This window comes from Mesoplodon densirostris, chromosome 1 (assembly GCF_025265405.1).
Source record: "Mesoplodon densirostris isolate mMesDen1 chromosome 1, mMesDen1 primary haplotype, whole genome shotgun sequence".
NCBI classification, from domain to species: Eukaryota; Metazoa; Chordata; class Mammalia; order Artiodactyla; family Ziphiidae; genus Mesoplodon; species Mesoplodon densirostris.
The window spans coordinates 180,554,965-180,572,821 of NC_082661.1; the positions used below are offsets into that span (position 1 = coordinate 180,554,965).

Here is a 17,857-nt window from a genome sequence, read left to right on the forward strand (position 1 = left end):
TCCTCAACGCGAGGTCCTCCTCACGCTCCTTTTCCTTCTCCTTCCGCTCCGGCTGGACCCGAAGTGGCTCAGAGAGGGCGGATTTCTCCGCTGCCGGCTTCAGGCTCCGCGGCCCCCCGCCCCACTCGGGCGCCGCGGGACCGCCCGGCCGTCCTCCCGCCGCCGGGAGCGCTGTGGGTCGCAGCGGGCCTGGTCGCGGACGCAGTGGCGGCCGCCGCTCGCCTGAAGGGAGCTGCTGGCGGGGCCCAGGGAGTCCCCGCCCGAGACCGCGCCGCCGCCGCCGCCGCCGCTGCCGCCGCCTCCGCCATGGGTAAGGGGAGCAGACCGAGAGCGGACGCCCGGCCCTCCGTGCTGGGCCGAGGGCTCAGCCGGGCCAGGAGGACTGGTGGTGTGGGCATGGAGGCCTCGGGGTCGGAACTGGGGTCCGAACCCGGGTTTGGGCCTGGGCGGGGGCAGCCGGGGACGCAGGGGCGCCCGCGGTCGCCATGGCAACGCGCGGCCGCCCCTCGTTCCCCCCCGCCCCCTTCCCCGTTCAGGGGCCTAATGGCAGAGGTTTGGTGGTCCGTCGGCTTACAGGGAGCGAGGACAGGGCCGGCCGGGGTGCAGCTCCCGGGTCGGGGGAAATAGTCGGGGACGGGCGATGACTTTTCAGGTTTGGGGGTGGCGGAGGGAAGCGTCTCAGGTTTGGGCTTGGGTTCCAGACGCCGAGGGCGGGAGAGGGGCAGCGATGCCAAGCAGGACCCCGGGTGAGCCCTCCGTGAGGGTGTTGGGCGCGCCCCGAGCCCTTGGGCAGCCTTGCTGGCTGGGAGGCAGGGAGGCAGGGAAGGGGTTCTACAGGCAAGATGCGGGAACCGGCCCTTGGGCGCGTGTGGGGGCCGCAGCCCGGGCGGGGCGCGGCTGGGGTGCAAACGCTCCTCGGGAGCTGCCGGCGCCCACCAGGACCTACCTTCGAGCAGTTATAAAGGCGCCCTTTGTCTGGTTGTCGCATCGTACATTACGGATTGTGATGGGCACTGTTAAGAAAAATGAGAATTGCTGCAGATTATGAAACACGGACTATTTTCGTCCCCGAAAAAAGAGGGAGTCATACCACGATGCAGATTTGAAGCAATGATGTCTTGTGTGGAGATTCTCCACCAGCTAGCTTGGTCGTAGCAGTTGTGACTGTTTGCATTTTAAGTTGCTTAGGATTCAGTGTCACGCTTAACGCCTGGCTATCTGTGGTTAGAAGTAAAATACTAGATCATTGGGAACCCTGGACTTTTTGTCCAGTGAAGGAAAAATGGACATTTGGTTTACTTGGACTGGTAAATTTGTCAGGGATTATGAGACAGTATACTAAGTGCTTTATTTTTTTACACCTCATTTTGGCATCTGTGTTTGCTGAAAATATTTCTGCCAGTCACAACAGTGATGAGAGTATGGGGAAGCATCTGAATTTATAAGAAAACTGAGAATAAAATTTGTGGGAAAGAAAAATTTTTGTGAATTAAAAGTATCAGGTAAAATCAATTTTAAAAAATGCATCGATTACCTTGATATCCAACTGGATCAGCTGTGTGGAAGGTCAGGGAACTTTAAGGTGAAACTGCACCCTGCTTTTATTTCCTCTGGGAAAATAAAGGAGTCCTGCAATACAGAACTACAATTGCAATGAAAAGAGACAAGATAGAGGGTTAAAATGAGTGAGAGTTGAATGGCTTCTCTTGTGTCCCCCTATTTTATTTACCTGTCATGTTTGTTATGGGTGAAATTGGAATCCTAGAATTTTAACTACCTTTTATTTTATTGCCAGTTTATTCTGAACATTTTTTTGCTTTTGAATTCATCTTTGATGGTTCCTGCTGTCTGCCTTTGCATGAGACCCTTAAACATGTTGTCTGTTACTCTTATCTCCAGAGAAAGATTTAAAAAAACTCATTCTCCCTGAAGAGGTACCACAAAAGTAAAATAAATACCCTAGAATAGCCAATTTGCAGGATCTTGAGAATAATTCATAAACTTTGGCTGGAGTGAGCATTGTTCTATGGTATGCATGAGAGACATAAAAAGAAGTTAACTAGAGGTGTATGTTAGGAAGACTTACTTGTCCACCAAGGAAAAACAAACCACTGTTGGTTTTACAGGGGAAGGAAAGGGTTTGTATAGTTTACAATGTCAGTTCTTGCAAGTGATGTTGGACTCCTTTCTTGTGCTTTCAGCTACAAAAGACCCTACAGCTGTAGAGAGAGCAAACTTGTTAAACATGGCTAAACTCAGTATTAAAGGACTCATTGAATCTGCTCTAAGCTTTGGCCGCACTTTGGATTCTGATTATCCCCCCTTGCAGCAGTTTTTCGTTGTTATGGAACATTGTCTGAAACATGGTCTTAAAGGTATTGCGAGATTTTTTTAAAAAAAAACCAACTATAGAACCTCCCCCCTCCCATCTTAAATATCCTTGAAAATGTGATTTTTTTTGAGGCCATAATTACTGTTACTTTAAAAATACTGGGTGGGTTGGTTTTAAGAGAAAATACCCTACTACTTTATGTTTTCTAATGGATGGTCTTCAGAAAATCCTTAGTTGTTAGTGTTTTTTAAGAAGTGTATTTGTATACTCTTGTTTTAAAAGAACTATTTATTTGGCTGCATCGGGTCTTAGTTGCAGCATGCCGGCTCTTTGTTGCAGCGCATAGGCTTCTCTAGTTGCGGCGTGCGGGCTCCAGAACACTCAGGCTCAGTAGTCGTGGCACGCTGGCTTAGTTGCCCTGTGGCATGTGGGATCTTAGCTCCCTGACCAGGGATTGAGCCCACGTCCCCTGCGTTGGAAGGTGGATTCTTAACCACTAGACAACCAGGGAAGTCCCTGTAAAAAGTGTATTTGATTTAAAAATGTTTTCAACATACTCTGAGCTGATTTCCATTTTCTAGGACAACTATAGAGTTATATAGAAAATTTTAAGCTTGGTGATTCTGGTATGAACTATAATTACTAGTTTGAGCTCTCTTGAACAAATACATTAAAATAGTTGATTGTTGAAATATGATCCTCCTTAGTGCATGAAAACATATCTAGAAAAATTGTCTTCTGGATTGGGTTATTGTAGAAATGTGAGTGTTCCCTGAAAATGATGATAACAGTGGATATTGTATTCATCTATACATTTCATATTGAATTATTTTTATGTGTTTGTATTATATTACTGTTCTTTTACTTATAGTAACTACTTTGATCTCTGGTTCATATGATCAGAGCTGTGTAGAGGGCTATGTAAGAGTTGTGTACTAAGGTGACTATTAAAAAGGAAGAGAAGCTTGCTTTTATGTTGGTATACCAGAAGCCTGGGTAAGTTGGAAAGTTCTTTTTTTAAAAAAAATTTTATTGAAATATAGTTGATTTACAATATTGTGTTAGTTTCAGGTGTACAACAAAGTGATTCAGTTTTATATATATATATATATATATATATGTATATTTTATATATCTATATTCTTCTTTAGATTCTTTTCCATTATAGGTTATTACAAGATATTGAGTATAGTTCCCTGTGCTATACAGTAGGTCCTTATTGGTTATCTATTTTATGTATAGTACTGTGTATATTTTAATCCCAAACTCCTAATTTATCCCCCCCTCCTTTCCCCTTTGGTAACCATAAATTTGTTTTCTATATCTCTGAGTCTATTTCCCTTTTGTTAAGTAAGTTCATTTGTATCATTTTTTTAGATTCCACCTATAAGTGATATCATATGATACTTGTCTTTCTCTGACTGATACTTCACTTAGTATGATGATTTCTAGGTCCATCCGTGTTGCTGCAAATGGTATTATTCTATTCTTTTTTATGGCTAATATTCCATTGTGTATATATACCACATCTTCTTTATCCATTCATCTGCTGATGCACACTTAGGGGGAGTTTCTGACTGTGGCACATGAGAGTAGGGGTAAATGTGAAAAGCAAAAGAGGAGATTTACCTAAACATGGTTTTAATAAAATGTACTTTAAACTGAGAAGGAGCCTTGGCATCGAAATTTGAGAAACCGTATATGTGATGTTATTAATGTATTCATTTTTAAATTAAAATTTGTTTATATTTATTGAGATATAATTTATATATAACGTATTAGTTTAATGGGTACAACACGATTCAGTATTTTTATATATTGTGAAATGATCACCACAATAAACCTAGTTAACATCCATTACCACACATAGTTACAAGATTTTTTTTCTTGTGATGAAAACTTTTAAGATTTACTCTTAGCAGCTTTCAGATATACAATACAATCTACAATACAGTAACTGTAGTCATTATGTACATTACGTCCCCAGGACTTCTTTTATAACTAGAAGTTTGTACCTTTTGACCATCTTTACCCATTTCATCGATTCCCAGCCTCCAACCCTGGCAACAACCAATCTGTTCTGTGTATCTATGAGTTTGGTTTTTTGTTTTTATTTTTTCAGATTCCACTTTTTCTTTAATTAGAGTTAAAATAATTTTAAAAATTATATATAATAGTGAAATATGTTCTTTTTATACATGAATCAAACAACATAGAAGCACATGGAGCAAAAACATAATTTCCCTTCATTCTCTTCCATTCATCTCTCTAAAGGAATCTTTGTCATTCTTCCAGCTCTTTTCTGTTTTTCTTTCTTTCTTTTTTTAATTGAATTATAGGTGATTTTTTCTTTTACTCTAAATAAAATCATGCTGTATTATTCTGTGACTTTCTTTTTTTCCCTATTTAAAAAAAAAGAAAAACTTAATGGTATGGTTTGGAGATTTTGCCATTTACATAGAGGTCTTTATCACATTTTTAATGGCTGTAAAATATTTCATAGTATATGTATACCATGACTTATTTAACTACTTTCCTCTTAATGTACACTTAGGTGTTTCCAGTTTTTAATCATTAAAATTATGCTGTAAGGACATCTTTGGATATATATGTTTGTACACATGTGCTAAGATTTCTTTAGGATTCTTAGGAGTAGAATTATTGGGTCAAAGGATATAGGCAACTGATGTCTGTAAAGGCTTCACTGATTAATCAAACAACAGTGAATGTGTTTGTTTCCCCACATTTTTGCCTACTCTTGATATTCTCAGTCTCTGAATACGTCTTTTAATACATCAGGAAGTCAGCAGTCTTATCTCAGGCCTTGAGTTTTAATTTGCTTTTTGAAAAACTTCCTTTTTATTAAAAAAAAAATAATAGCAGTGACATAGGTCCTTATTTTCCCCCAGCCTGTTGAAATGGAATTTGCCAAATGATGGCCACGATAGTTAACATTTTAAACTCTTTTCTGAATATATTTTCCTTTACTTCCCAAAATATCATGAGGCATACCCTAACAGTCAAATGCCTATCTTGATCAACCATTATAAAGCTACTTTGTGCTGATTGATTTTTCTCCCCCAGGGAAAAATTGCCTATCTTGCTGGCTTTTGGGTGGTGCATATGATAGGCACACTGGATCTGGTCAGTATTAGAAGGAAACAGTGATTTCATGGTTTTATATTACCCGAATCTCACATTCAAATAAAAGGAAAAGTAAAGTCACAATTTTTTGTGTTTAAAAGTAAAATAACTATTTGTCCTTGGTTTATTGAATAAACTGGTAAAGATCAGCCTGCTAGGGCCACCAGTCTTATTTTTGTACTGGTAAAGAATGAGCCCATGGGACTTCCTTGGTGGTCCAGTGGTTAAGAATTGGTCTTGCAAAGCAGGGGATGCCGGTTCAATCCCTGGTCGGGGAACTAGGATCCCACATGCCGCAGGGCAACTAAGCCCATGCACTGCAACTGCTGAGCCTGCGCACCACAACTAGAGAGCCCGTGTGTTCTGGAGCCCTCACGCCACCAACTACAGAGCCCATGCGCTGCAACTACTGAGCCTGTGTGCCACAGCTATCGAGAAGCCTGCACAAAATAAAATAAATAAATATCTATTAAAAAAAGAAAGTTTTGGGACTTCCCTGGTGGCGCAGTGGTTGAGAGTACGCCTGCCGATGCAGGGGATGCGGGTTCGTGCCCCGGTCTGGGAAGATCCCACATGCCGCGGAGCGGCTGGGCCTGTGAGCCATGGCCGCTGAGCCTGTGCGTCCGGAGCCTGTGCTCCGCAATGGGAGAGGCCACAAGAGTGAGAGGCCCGCGTACCGCAAAAAAAAAAAAGAAAGAAAGAAAGAAAAAAGAATGAGCCTAGTTGTTCTTCTACTTTAATTACCTACTTGCATATTTCTGATATGGAAAAATGACCAAGGTGCATATTTCTGATAGGGAGAATATCAGAATCCTGATGAACAGGCTCCTGATCAACAGGGCTGTGTAGTGATAAGAGAGGAAAGGTCTGTGAATAATTGTATGTTAAGTTAGAAATGTTGAAACTAAGTATTTAACATGAGGTTACTACAGTTTTGTAAGTTGAAGTTACATGCGTTATATTTTCTTTTTAAAGTAAGAAAATCATTTTTGAGTTATAACAAAACTATATGGGGCCCTTTGGAACTGGTGGAGAAGCTGTACCCAGAAGCAGAGGAAATAGGAGCTAGTGTCCGGGATTTACCTGGTCTTAAGTAAGTAATCTTATTACTTGTTCCTCCCTCACCGTAGAAGTATATTTACTATTCCTTAAAAGTACCTCACAGTCTAGTTTATTATCTTCTCGCAGCCTTATGTAGCCTTCTTGCATTCTCTTCTAATAAACTTCTGTTTATTCTTTATGGCTCAGCTCAAATTTCATTTCCGTTATGAAATTTTTCTTAGCCCCTTCAATAAGAATTAAGTACTGTTTCTTTTATACTGCTATCATTATAATCAGTCTTATATCACTTACTTAAATTCTGCATTGTATTGCAGGAAATAGGCAAGTTCTTTTAAGATAGGATGTATCAATTATGCATTACTGTTTCCTAAGTATTAAGCTAGTTTGCAGTAGTAGGCAATTGTACTGTTTGAAGACTGATTTAAGCTAAATCCAGGGCAAAGTATCAGGAGATTTGAGTTCTCTGATAAGCCATTTATGTACCACAGGACTTGTGCAAATTACTTTTTTTTATTCTTAAAATTGGGATCTATATTGTCATCTGCCTGTTTGACTAGATGAAGGTGCAGCCAGCCCTCGATATCTGTGGGTTTTGCATCTGCAGATACAACCAACTTTGGATCAAAAATATTCAAAAAAATTTTTTCAGAAGGTTTCAAAAAGCAAAACTTGAATTTGCCACACCCTGGCAACTATTTACATAGTATTTATTTTGTATTAGGTATTATAAGTAATCTAGAGATGATTTAAAGTATATGGGAGGATGCGCATAGGTTATATGCAAAATACTATGCCATTTTATTTAAGGGACTTGAGTATCTATGGATTTTGGTATCTGAGGGGGTCCTGGAACCAATCCCCCACAAATACTGAGGAAAAACTGTATATGAAATGTCCTAAAAGCTGAATGTTCTAGCTAGTGACTCATGAGTGTTGAAAATTTTTTGCAGGTTTTTTGCTGTTAAGGCTAAGGTCTTATGTTCTTCAGGGTGTGATTAAAATAGAAGAGCTTACTTTAGTTTATCTTAATTCTTGAGAATGAGATAACTTTTTTTTTATGCTTACCATTTTTGTCAGATTATCAGTTTGCTTTCTCTTAGCTTTACAATTTAGGGTTTTGTATGTTATAGGGAATATGGTAGTGTCTTCTGTTATCACAACATCCAAATGTTTGCAAGTTGTACTTAATTGAGTGATAAAAGTAAATAGCTCTTCATTGAGTACTGTATCAGGGTAACAGGATAATTGTTTTACATGAATTATCTCATTAAGCGCTTAAATCAACCTTAGGGTAGAGATTATTATCATGATAATTGTATAGATGTGAAAAGTAAAGATCAAAGAAGTAACAGTTAATAAGTGGCAGAGCCAGGATTTAAACCCAGTTTTTAGAATTAAATAGCAAGTGATGTTCACACTTCATATTTCTTATAATGGTATATAAGGTGTAGCAATTTTTAATAAAGAGAGGAAAAGGGGAATTTAACTCTCAAAAAGAGAAATATAAGATTTGGTTTCATTTTAATATGAAAATACATGTTCATATTGTTTTTAAAAAGCCAAACTCTGCAAGAGTAAAAAAATGATTTCTGAAAAATAGTATTCATTAAAATGCTAAGCCCGAGGTGGGTGGGTGATAAAAATAAATAAAATAAAATAAAATAAATAAAATGCTAAGCCATAAGAAATTTGTTAGCTGTTTGAAGTGAAGATTAAGTTTCCTCCCACATTACCTGCCAAAATGTTCTCTGCATAAGAAAACATAAAAGTGTGAATGATGTATTTCTCTTTAAAAAAGTCATACATGTTCTGTAAAACTTGGTTTTATTTTTACAAAATGATAAGAATTTGGATAAGAGAGATATGAGATTAAATTTTTTTTAGCAAGAGAACAAATCCACACTTTTATTTATTTACTTTTCAATAAGTTTAAATCCTTGAGGGGTATAGCATCACACCGATTCTGTGTCCAATGACCTTAGCAGGAAGGTTGCTTCAGAATTTGGTGCAAACCATGCCACTGTTACCATGAGCACAGGTCACCTTTCCCCAGATGGCTGGTTTTGTTCAGTTTGCCATAAGGAGTTACTGTGTTGTTTTTTGCTTTGTACACATCAGCACATCTCTTGCCTAGGTAGAATTAGTTTTCATCTTGAGCACAAACACCTTCAGGTTTTTTTTACATCTTTATTAGAGTATAAATGCTTTACAATGTTGTGTTAGTTTCTGCTGTACAACAAAGTGAATCAGCTATATGTATACATATATCCACATGTCCCCTCCCTCTTGAGCTTCCCTCCTACCCTCCCTATCCCACCACTCTTGGTGGTCACAAAGCATCCAGCTGATCTCCCTGTGCTATGCAGCAGCCTCCCACTAGCCATCCATTTTACATTTGGTAGTGTATATATGTCAGTGGTACTCTCTCACTTTGTCCCAACTTCCCCTTCCCCTCCGTGCCCTCAAGTCTGTTCTCTACATCTGCATCTTTATTCCTGCCCTGCCACTAGGTTCATCCATACTGCTTTTTAAAATTCCATATACATGCGTTAGCATACGGTGTTTGTTTTTCTCTTTCTGACTTACTTCACTCTGTATGACAAATTCTAGGTCCATCCACCTCACTACAAATACTCAATTTTGTTCCTTTTTATGGCTGAGTAATATTCCATTGTATATATGTGCCACATCTTCTTTATCCATTCATCTGTTGATGGACACTTAGGTTGCTTCCATGTCCTGGCTGTTGTAAATAGTGCTGCAGTGAACATTGTAGTTCATGACTCTTTTTGAATTATGGTTTTCTCAGGGTATATGCCCAGTAGTGGGATTGCTGGGTTGTATGGTAGTTCTGTTTTTAGTTTTTTAAGGAACCTCCATACTGTTCTCCATAGTGGCTGTAACAATTTACATTCCCACCAACAGTGCAAGAGGGTTCCCTTTTCTCCACACCCTCTCCAGCATTTATTGTTTGTAGATTTTTTGATGATGGCCATTCTGACTGGTGTGAGGTAATACTTCATTGTGGTTTTGATTTGCATTTCTCTTCTGATTAGTGATGTTGAGCATCTTTTCATGTATTTGCTGGCCATCTGTATATCTTCTTTGGAGAAATGTCTGTTTAGGTCTTCTGCCCATTTTTGGATTAGGTTGTTTGTTTTTTGTGATATTGAGCTGCGTGAGCTGCTTGTATATTTTGGAGATTAATCCTTTGCCAGTTATTTTGTTTGCAAATATTTTCTCCCATTCTGAGAGTTGTCTTTTCGTCTTGTTTATGGTTTCCTTTGCTGTCTAAAAGCTTTTAAGTTTCATTAGGTCCCATTTATTTATTTTTGTTTTTATTTCCCTTACTCTAGGAGGTGGGTCAAAAAGGATCTTGCTGTGATGTATGTCATAGAGTGTTCCGCCTATGTTTTCCTCTAAGAGTTTGATAGTGTCTGGCCTTACATTTAGTTCTTTAATCCATTTTGAGTTTATTTTTGTGTATGGTGTTATGGTGTGTTCTAATTTCATTCTTTTACATGTATCTATCTGTTTTTACCAGCACCACTTATTGAAGAGGCTGTCTTTTCTCCATTGTACATTCTTCCCTCCTTTGTCAAAGATAAGGTGACCATATGTGCGTGGGTTTATCTCTGGGCTTTCTATCCTATTCCATTGATCTATATTTCTGTTTTTGTGCCAGTACCATACTGTCTTGATTACTGTAGCTTTGTAGTATAGTCTGAAGTCAGGGAGCTTGATTCCTCCAGCTCCATTTTTCTTTTCCAAGATTGCTTTGGCTATTCGGGGTCTTTTGTGTTTCCATACAAGTTGTAAAATTTTTTGTTCTAATTCTGTGAAAAATGCCATTGGTAATTTGATAGGGATTGCACTGAGTCTGTAGATTGCTTTGGGTAGTATAGTCATTTTCACAGTATTGATTCTTCCAATCTAGCAGAATGGTATATCTCTCCATCTGTTTATGTTATCTTTGTTTTCTTTCATCAGTGTTTTATAGTTTTCTGAGTACAGGTCTTTTGCCTCCTTAGGTAGGTTTATTCCTAGGTATTTTATTCTTTTATTGTTTCCTTAATTTCTCTTTCTCATCTTTCATTGTTAACCATAAGATCATCTCAATAGATGCAGAAAAAGCTTTTGACAGAATTCAACACCCATTTATGATAAAAACTCCAGAAAGTGGGCATAGAGGGAACCTACCTCAACATAATAAAAACCGTATATGACAAACCCACAGTAAACATCATTCTCAGTGGTGAAAAACTGAAAGCATTTCCTCTATGATCAGTAACAAGACAAGGATGTCCACTCTCACCACTATTATTCAACGTAGTATTAGAAGTCCTAGCCACAGCAATCAGAGAAGGAAAAGATATAAAAGGAATACAAATGGAAAAGAAGAAGTAAAACTGTCACTGTTTGCTGATGACTTGATACTATACATAGAAAATCCTAAAGATGCCACAAGAAAACTACTAGAACTAATCAACGTATTTGGTAAGGTTGCAGGGTTCCTTCAGTTTTAAGAAGAGCTGTGTGCTCCCTCTGTCCCAGAGACACTGCTTATAGCCAGCAAAAATGGCCTGGTCCACAGCATTTCAGACAAATTTGTTGTTTTAAAAGTTCTGTTCCCATCAGGCCTCCACATTAAAGAGAAGATTTAATGTTTTAAACGACAACTGGATAAAAGAAACATTTGAAAAATAGCAAGCAGTGATTCTTTCTAATTAATTAACATCTAGATACCTTCTTAGCTTTGTCATGATTTTTAAAATTCAGATATAATATCAGTTATTTTTTGAGAGCATTATATTGCATTTATTTATGCATTTTGCATAATCATATTTAGAGGGCTAAGCCTATTCTGATAAAATATTTCTTGTGGAAATATCCTCACTATTTAGAGAGTCATTTTTTCCAAGGCATAAATGGTACCTAGATGTCCTGTAGGTGCAGATTTATCTTAGAGACTTAAAAAGCTCCCAGGGATTGGTTTGCATGCTCAAAGAGCTGACTTGAAGCTCTAGAAACTAAGATGAAACCATGATAAATTGCCTTTTTTCTTTTTTAATGTGTACTTCAACAAAAATAGAAGATGTAGTCTATAATCTTTGGGCTGGGGCTCTTTTCTGACTGTTGGGTTTTGCTTTTCAGGACCCCCCTGGGTCGTGCAAGAGCGTGGCTTCGATTAGCCCTCATGCAAAAAAAAATGGCTGACTACCTGCGTTGCTTAATTATTCAAAGGGATCTCTTGAGGTATTACCATTAAATCATGTTTATTTTCATTTTTTATTTCATTTATATCCTGTTTCCCAAAAAGGATTGAAAATATAGTATGAAAGGATATGATGGCATAAAATAAAAGGAGGAGCAAAATGAGATAGAGAAGCATGGTAGGGACATAATGTGGATCAAGAACTAACCTAAAAAATGAATACTGTAAGATTTTTATTGGCTGACAAGGTGGAAATTTATATGTCATATTTCTAAGTTTTAATTTTTTCCTAAATTACAGTTAATTCTATGAATAAAAATTTGTATTGGAATTTGGGACTTTAATTCAGGAGGTTTCTTTTTAGATCTTGAATGTCCAAACTACTGCTTTGACTGTATTGTGGGCGCTTTTTAAACTGTCAGTTTAAATTGAAGACCAAATGTTTAAGACAGACTTTCAAAGCAAGGATATCAGTTCTCAAAAGGAGTGGGCCCATGGCAGCCCCTCTCTTCGCCCTTGTTCTCTTAGAGTGCCTCTGTGATATTTTGGAGAATCTGGTCTTTTTTTTTTTTTTTAATGTTTTCTTCTTTTAAATTTATTGATTGATTTTTATTTTTGGCTCCATCGGGTCTTCATTGTGGAATGAGGGATCTTTTTTTTTTTTTTTTTTTTTGTGGTACGCGGGCCTCTCACTGTTGTGGCCTCCCCTGTTGCGGAGCACAGGCTCCGGACGCTCAGGCTCAGCGGCCATGGTTCACAGGCCCAGCCGCTCCGTGGCATGTGGGATCCTCCCAGACCGGGGCACGAACCCGTGTCCCCTGCGTCGGCAGGCGGACTGTCAACAATTGCGCTACCAGGGAAGCCCTGAGGGATCTTTTTTATTGTGGTGCTAAGGCTCTTCGTTGCAGCGTGTGGGCTTCTCTCTAGTTGTGGCGTGTGGGTTTTCTCTCTGTAGTTATGGCACGTGAGCTCCAGAGCACGTGGGCTCTGTAGTTGTGGTGTGCAGGCTCCAGAGTGTGTGGGCTGTGTAGTGTGCAGCACGTGGCTCTCTAGTTGAGGCACACGGGCTTAGTAGTTGTGGCTTGTGGGCTTAGTTGCCCCTCGGCACGTGGGATCTTAGTTCCCCAACCAGGGATCAAACCCTCATCCCCTGCACTGGAACGTGGATTTCTTACTACTGGACCACCAGGGAAGTCCCTGGTCGTTTTTTATTTTACTTGTGACTCCAGTTGTACATCTTGGTTTTCCCATTTGTTAAATGAGAATAACCATGCTTTAAACACCTTCAATTTCTCAACGATATTCTGAAGGTTAATTAAGGTGATTAAGTAATATACATGGGATTTCTTGAGGAAGGCATGAGACAGTGATAAATCGTTTTCTGAGTATTAGTTGTCAAGTCTTAGTTTTTAGGCTGTCCTATTTCTTTCACAAGTCTCTTGTTTGAACATTTTTTGGGATCTAGATATCCATAAATATCTTTACTGCTTATCTATTAAGAGCACTTGCAATAGATATACCAAATGCATTGACTTGAAAATGGACTTGAAATGTTTCTTATGTTCGTTTCCCCACATTAGTCTTTATCCTAAGCGTCTTAATAAATCCTGGGATGAAAATTCAACTGTACTAAAAAGTATCGTAATCAGATCAGCAGCAGTCACTGTATCTTTTGAGAGTCACAAACATTCCAGGCCTCAATGCTGCCCCCCCCTTTTTTTTTAATCTCTGTTTGCTTCTCTTTTCTCTCTCTCAAAATTCCTTTTCCTCTTTTATCTCCTTCAGTCTGTTTCTTCTACGTTTTCTTTATAGACATTTAAATCTCAAAAATTTTAAGTTATTTGCATATAGAAAGGCTAATTTCAAGTTACCTAATTTATATTGGTTCCATTCTTGTAATAAGGTATTGAGATTTTAAAATTTAGTTTTCGAAATAAATTTGTAATTTAAGATTTTTATTATTTTAATTTTCACAGTGAATTCTATGAGTATCATGCACTAATGATGGAAGAAGAAGGAGCAGTAATTGTTGGGCTGCTGGTTGGCCTGAATGTGATAGACGCTAATCTGTGTGTAAAGGGAGAGGATTTAGACTCACAAGTAAGTGAGAATGACTAGTGCCAAATGCAGAGTGTTTTCAGTTTGTACTGTTCCTCTTTGATCCAGGTATTACTCTAAGTTGTAAACAGTGCTGTTAAACACCAGAGGAAAATTAGGGATGAAAGTCAGTTGTATGTTAAAGGTACTTCTAGAATTTTCACCCTCTAAATAAGAATAACTTTATTTACTTTAGGTTGGAGTGATTGATTTTTCCATGTATTTAAAGAATGAAGAAGATATTGGAAATAAAGAAAGGTATGATTTTCCTAAGTTATTTCACATGTTGTATTTTATATGTAGCTCTTTACAAATCAGTATGAGGTCCATCTATTTGCAATGTGGTTTTTATTTCCTTTTTTTCTGTGTAGTTCCTGCTTTGTTTTGTTTTCACTTCCATTTACAAGGTTTACAAAGCAAAAATCACTTAGAAGGAGGTTTTAATCTGAAGTATGACTTTTGGTCATACCAGTAGTTTAGAGACCCATTTTATTTTTTATTTATTTATTTTTTGGTTGTGCTGCACGGCTTATGGGATTTTAGTTCCCTGACCAGGGATTGAACCTAGGCCCTTGGCACTGAGAGCGTGGAGTCCTAACCACTGGACTGCCAGGGAATTCCCCGGAGACCCATTTTAATAGTCAGCTCTGTTTCTGTGATAAAAAGAAATGAAAGCTTATTATTCATAAGCTTACAAATGCTGGTTTATTTTAAGACATAACATCAATCATTTCACAATATTAAATGTATTATATTAACATGTTGTACACCTTAAATTTACAAAATGTTATATGTCAAATATATTTCTTAAAAAAATAAATGCAAAAATATTTAAAAACAGGGCTTCCCTGGTGGTACAGTGGTTGAGAGTCCTCCTGCCGATGCAGGGGACACGGGTTCGTGCCCTGGTCCAGGAGGATCCCACATGCCGCGGAGCAACTAGGCCCGTGAGCCATGGCCGCTGAGCCTGTGCGTCCGGAGCCTGTGCTCCGCAACGGGAGAGGCCACAACAGTGAGAGGCCCGTGTACCGCAAAAAAAAAAAAAAAAAAAATTAAAAACATACTAATGGTATTGTTTAATATTAGCAAGTAATTTATTTAACAAAAGTTATAGTTATTTAGTACACAGCTTGCTGCTATATGATTATAAAGATTCTTGAATTTTATTTTAAAGGCAAGATAACGTTGTGTTACCATTATGGTTTAACAACAATTTTAGATAATTTAGATCTTTTGTGTGGTTTTTTTTTTTTTTGGTCACCCAGTAAATACCTTTCCAGTTAGCACAAAGCTACTTTTTCCCCTCCTCTAGGAATGTTCAAATTGCTGCCATATTAGACCAGAAGAATTATGTTGAAGAATTAAATAGACAACTGAAGTAAGTATTATGGACACATGGATACTTAGAACATTTTGGATGTTGTCTTAGGGTTTTTTCCCCCCCCTTCAGGTCATCTTAAGCCTATTCCTTTTTTCTAAGCATCTTTGAAAAGGGGTTGAGCAGATAGAGAGTGAATGGAAATTGAGAATACAGAGAATTATTGGAAATAATTGATTTTCAGCAGAAAATGAGAGTCATATTTTTAAATAGAATCTTCAGAGACATTTAAAAATAGAATTTCAGGGCTTCCCTGGTGGCGCAGTGGTTAAGAATCTGCCTGCCAATGCAGGGGACATGGGTTTGAGCCCTGGCCCGGGAAGATCCCACATGCTGTGGAGCAGCTAAGCCCATGTGCCACAAGTACTGAGCCCGCATGCCACAACTACTGAAGCCTTTGTGCCTAGAGCCCATGCTCTGCAATAAGAAGCCACCGCAATGAGAAGCCCGCGCACTGCAACGAAGAGTAGCCCCCGCTCACCGTAACTAGAGAAAGCCCAGGAGCAGCAATGAAGACCCAATGCAGCCAAAAATAAAAAGAAATAAAATAAATAAATTTAAAAAAAAATAGAATTTCAGACTTATCCTTCTACCCTTGAGAAAAAAAGGCTAGATAGGGTGAAAGTTTATATCATTTTGGTGGAAATGAAGTAGGAAAAAAATTCATTTTTCCTACTTCAAAGGACTTCACGTGTCAGTGTGACTGTCATCTTCCATGGTGGAAGTTTTCTCCTTACAATGTCACCTGGTCATTGAAGCTGTTAGTGAATACTCTATCTGGGAAGAATTTCTGAGATCTTGTGTGTAAAATAGTGTAGTATAGTTCTGTCTAGTAGAAATATAATGTGAGTCACAAAGGTAATTTAAAATATCTAGTAACCACATTAAAAAAAATAAAAAAGAAACATGAAATATGAGATATTTTATATATTTTGTTGTACTGTTTTCAAAATTCAATGTGCATTTTACACTTACAGCACATTTCAATTCAGAGAAGCCACATGTGGCTTATGGCTGCCATACCAGATAGCACAGGTATAGTGAATAATATTTACTACATTGTTAGAAACAGACTGTTCTCATTAACTAAGATGAATAATTCAAAAATGGCTATCTCTGGGTGATATTATGAATAATAAAAAATAATTTTAAAAAATTTTAAATTTCTTTATACTTTTCTGTATTTTCTGAGTTTCACTCAATAAACATGCATTACAATCAGAAAATACAGTTAAACATTTTCCCATTTTAGAAAAAGAAACTAATAAGTTGTAACTCTTGCTTTCTCTCTGAAGTTGGAGAGAGAAGAAAGATCTTATATCAGTGTCTTTTCTTTTTTTTATCATGGAGTTTTAATAATTGGTATCGGGCTTCCCTGGTGGCACAGTGGTTGAGAGTCCGCCTGCCGATGCAGGGGACACGGGTTCATGCCCCGGTCCGGGAAGATCCCACATGCCGCAGAGCAGCTGGGCTCGTGAGCCATGGCTGCTGGGCCTGCGCGTCCGGAGTCTGTGCTCCACAACAGGAGAGGGGCTACAATAGAGAGAGGCCCGCGTACTGCCAAAAAAAAAAAAAAAAAAAAAAAAAATTGGTATCATAGGAAATATATGCATATATATATGTATTTTGTAATTTGTATTTCTGAGATTGTATATATGAATGCAACCTTGTACTGCTTATTTATTTACTTTTAAATTTTTATTCACTATTTGGGAATAGTGAATATATTCACATGGTTCGAACTTCAAAAGGAACATAAAATGAAAAATTTCCCTCTTCCCTGATCTCCAACCATCTGGTTTCCCTCTTTGGGAGTAGTTAATACACTAGGTTCTTGTATATGCCTCCAGAGATACATAGGGTAGCATACTTTTTACACTAGTCTGTACTTTACTATTCTTACTCAACTGTTTATCTTTAGAGTTTATTTCATTCAGTTCAGAGGAGCTTTCTCATTCCCTTTTCAATTATGTGTATTATTCAGTTACAGCAATACTGGTACCTTACTTTTGTATATTTTATGTATTAACTTTTTTATTGTTTGTCTCTTTAGAAAGTAGTTCTTGTACATTTAGAATATTTCAAAAGTATAGAAAACAGAAAAAATAGAACTCACTTATTATCCTTCACTTAAAGAAAACAACTGTTGAGCGTTTATTGTTTTTAAGTGCTTTTTGATTATTATTTTATTGATTCCCACATAAAAGTAGGGCAAATATCATTGTCTGATTTTATAGATAAGGAAACTGAAGCTCAGAAAGGTTTTACAGCTTTGAAGTTGAAACAGTTAGAAAGTAGAAAAGCAGGGACTATAAACTTGGTCTTCCATCTCCTAGTCCTGTACTTATTACATATCACCATCAGGATACCCTTGTGCTGTTTGTGAAAAATTCAAGTTGTTTACCTAAGAATGATTGTATTTTAAAAATGATTTAATGTGAGTAGAAAAACATTTTTCTTGTTTCATCAGTTAAACTAATATGCCATTACTTACTTCTGAGGCTAGTATAAAATTTGTTGAATCTATTATAGATTTTACTGTAACGTATACAGCATATTTCATTTTATTAGAGAAAGTTTGAGATGGTAGAATCAAGCAGGCCTTGAAAAACGACTCAGTAAAATGTAC

At 38.0% G+C, this 17,857-nt stretch overlaps 1 protein-coding gene and 1 pseudogene across 7 annotated transcripts in view; one reads left to right on the plus strand and one right to left on the minus strand.

Annotated features, from left to right (window-relative positions):
* The first annotated feature begins 223 nt into the window (after positions 1-223).
* The window catches only part of RUFY2 (RUN and FYVE domain containing 2), a 51,732-nt gene continuing 34,098 nt past the window's right edge, over positions 224-17,857 (plus strand). For 3 of the 7 annotated variants that reach the window (XM_060112990.1, XM_060113017.1, XM_060113044.1), the window contains exons 1-7: positions 224-310; positions 2,202-2,375; positions 6,452-6,569; positions 11,693-11,794; positions 13,730-13,853; positions 14,047-14,108; positions 15,163-15,228. In XM_060112990.1, the coding sequence (XP_059968973.1) occupies positions 307-310; positions 2,202-2,375; positions 6,452-6,569; positions 11,693-11,794; positions 13,730-13,853; positions 14,047-14,108; positions 15,163-15,228 (650 nt within the window). In that variant the 5' untranslated portion in view covers positions 224-306. Of the gene's footprint in view, positions 311-592; positions 653-2,201; positions 2,376-6,451; positions 6,570-11,692; positions 11,795-13,729; positions 13,854-14,046; positions 14,109-15,162; positions 15,229-17,857 lie in introns of those variants that run through there. The other 4 variants (XM_060112999.1, XM_060113007.1, XM_060113026.1 and 1 more) reach the window with 4 other exon arrangements.
* LOC132476686 (large ribosomal subunit protein eL33-like) lies at positions 8,468-11,301 on the minus strand (annotated as a pseudogene).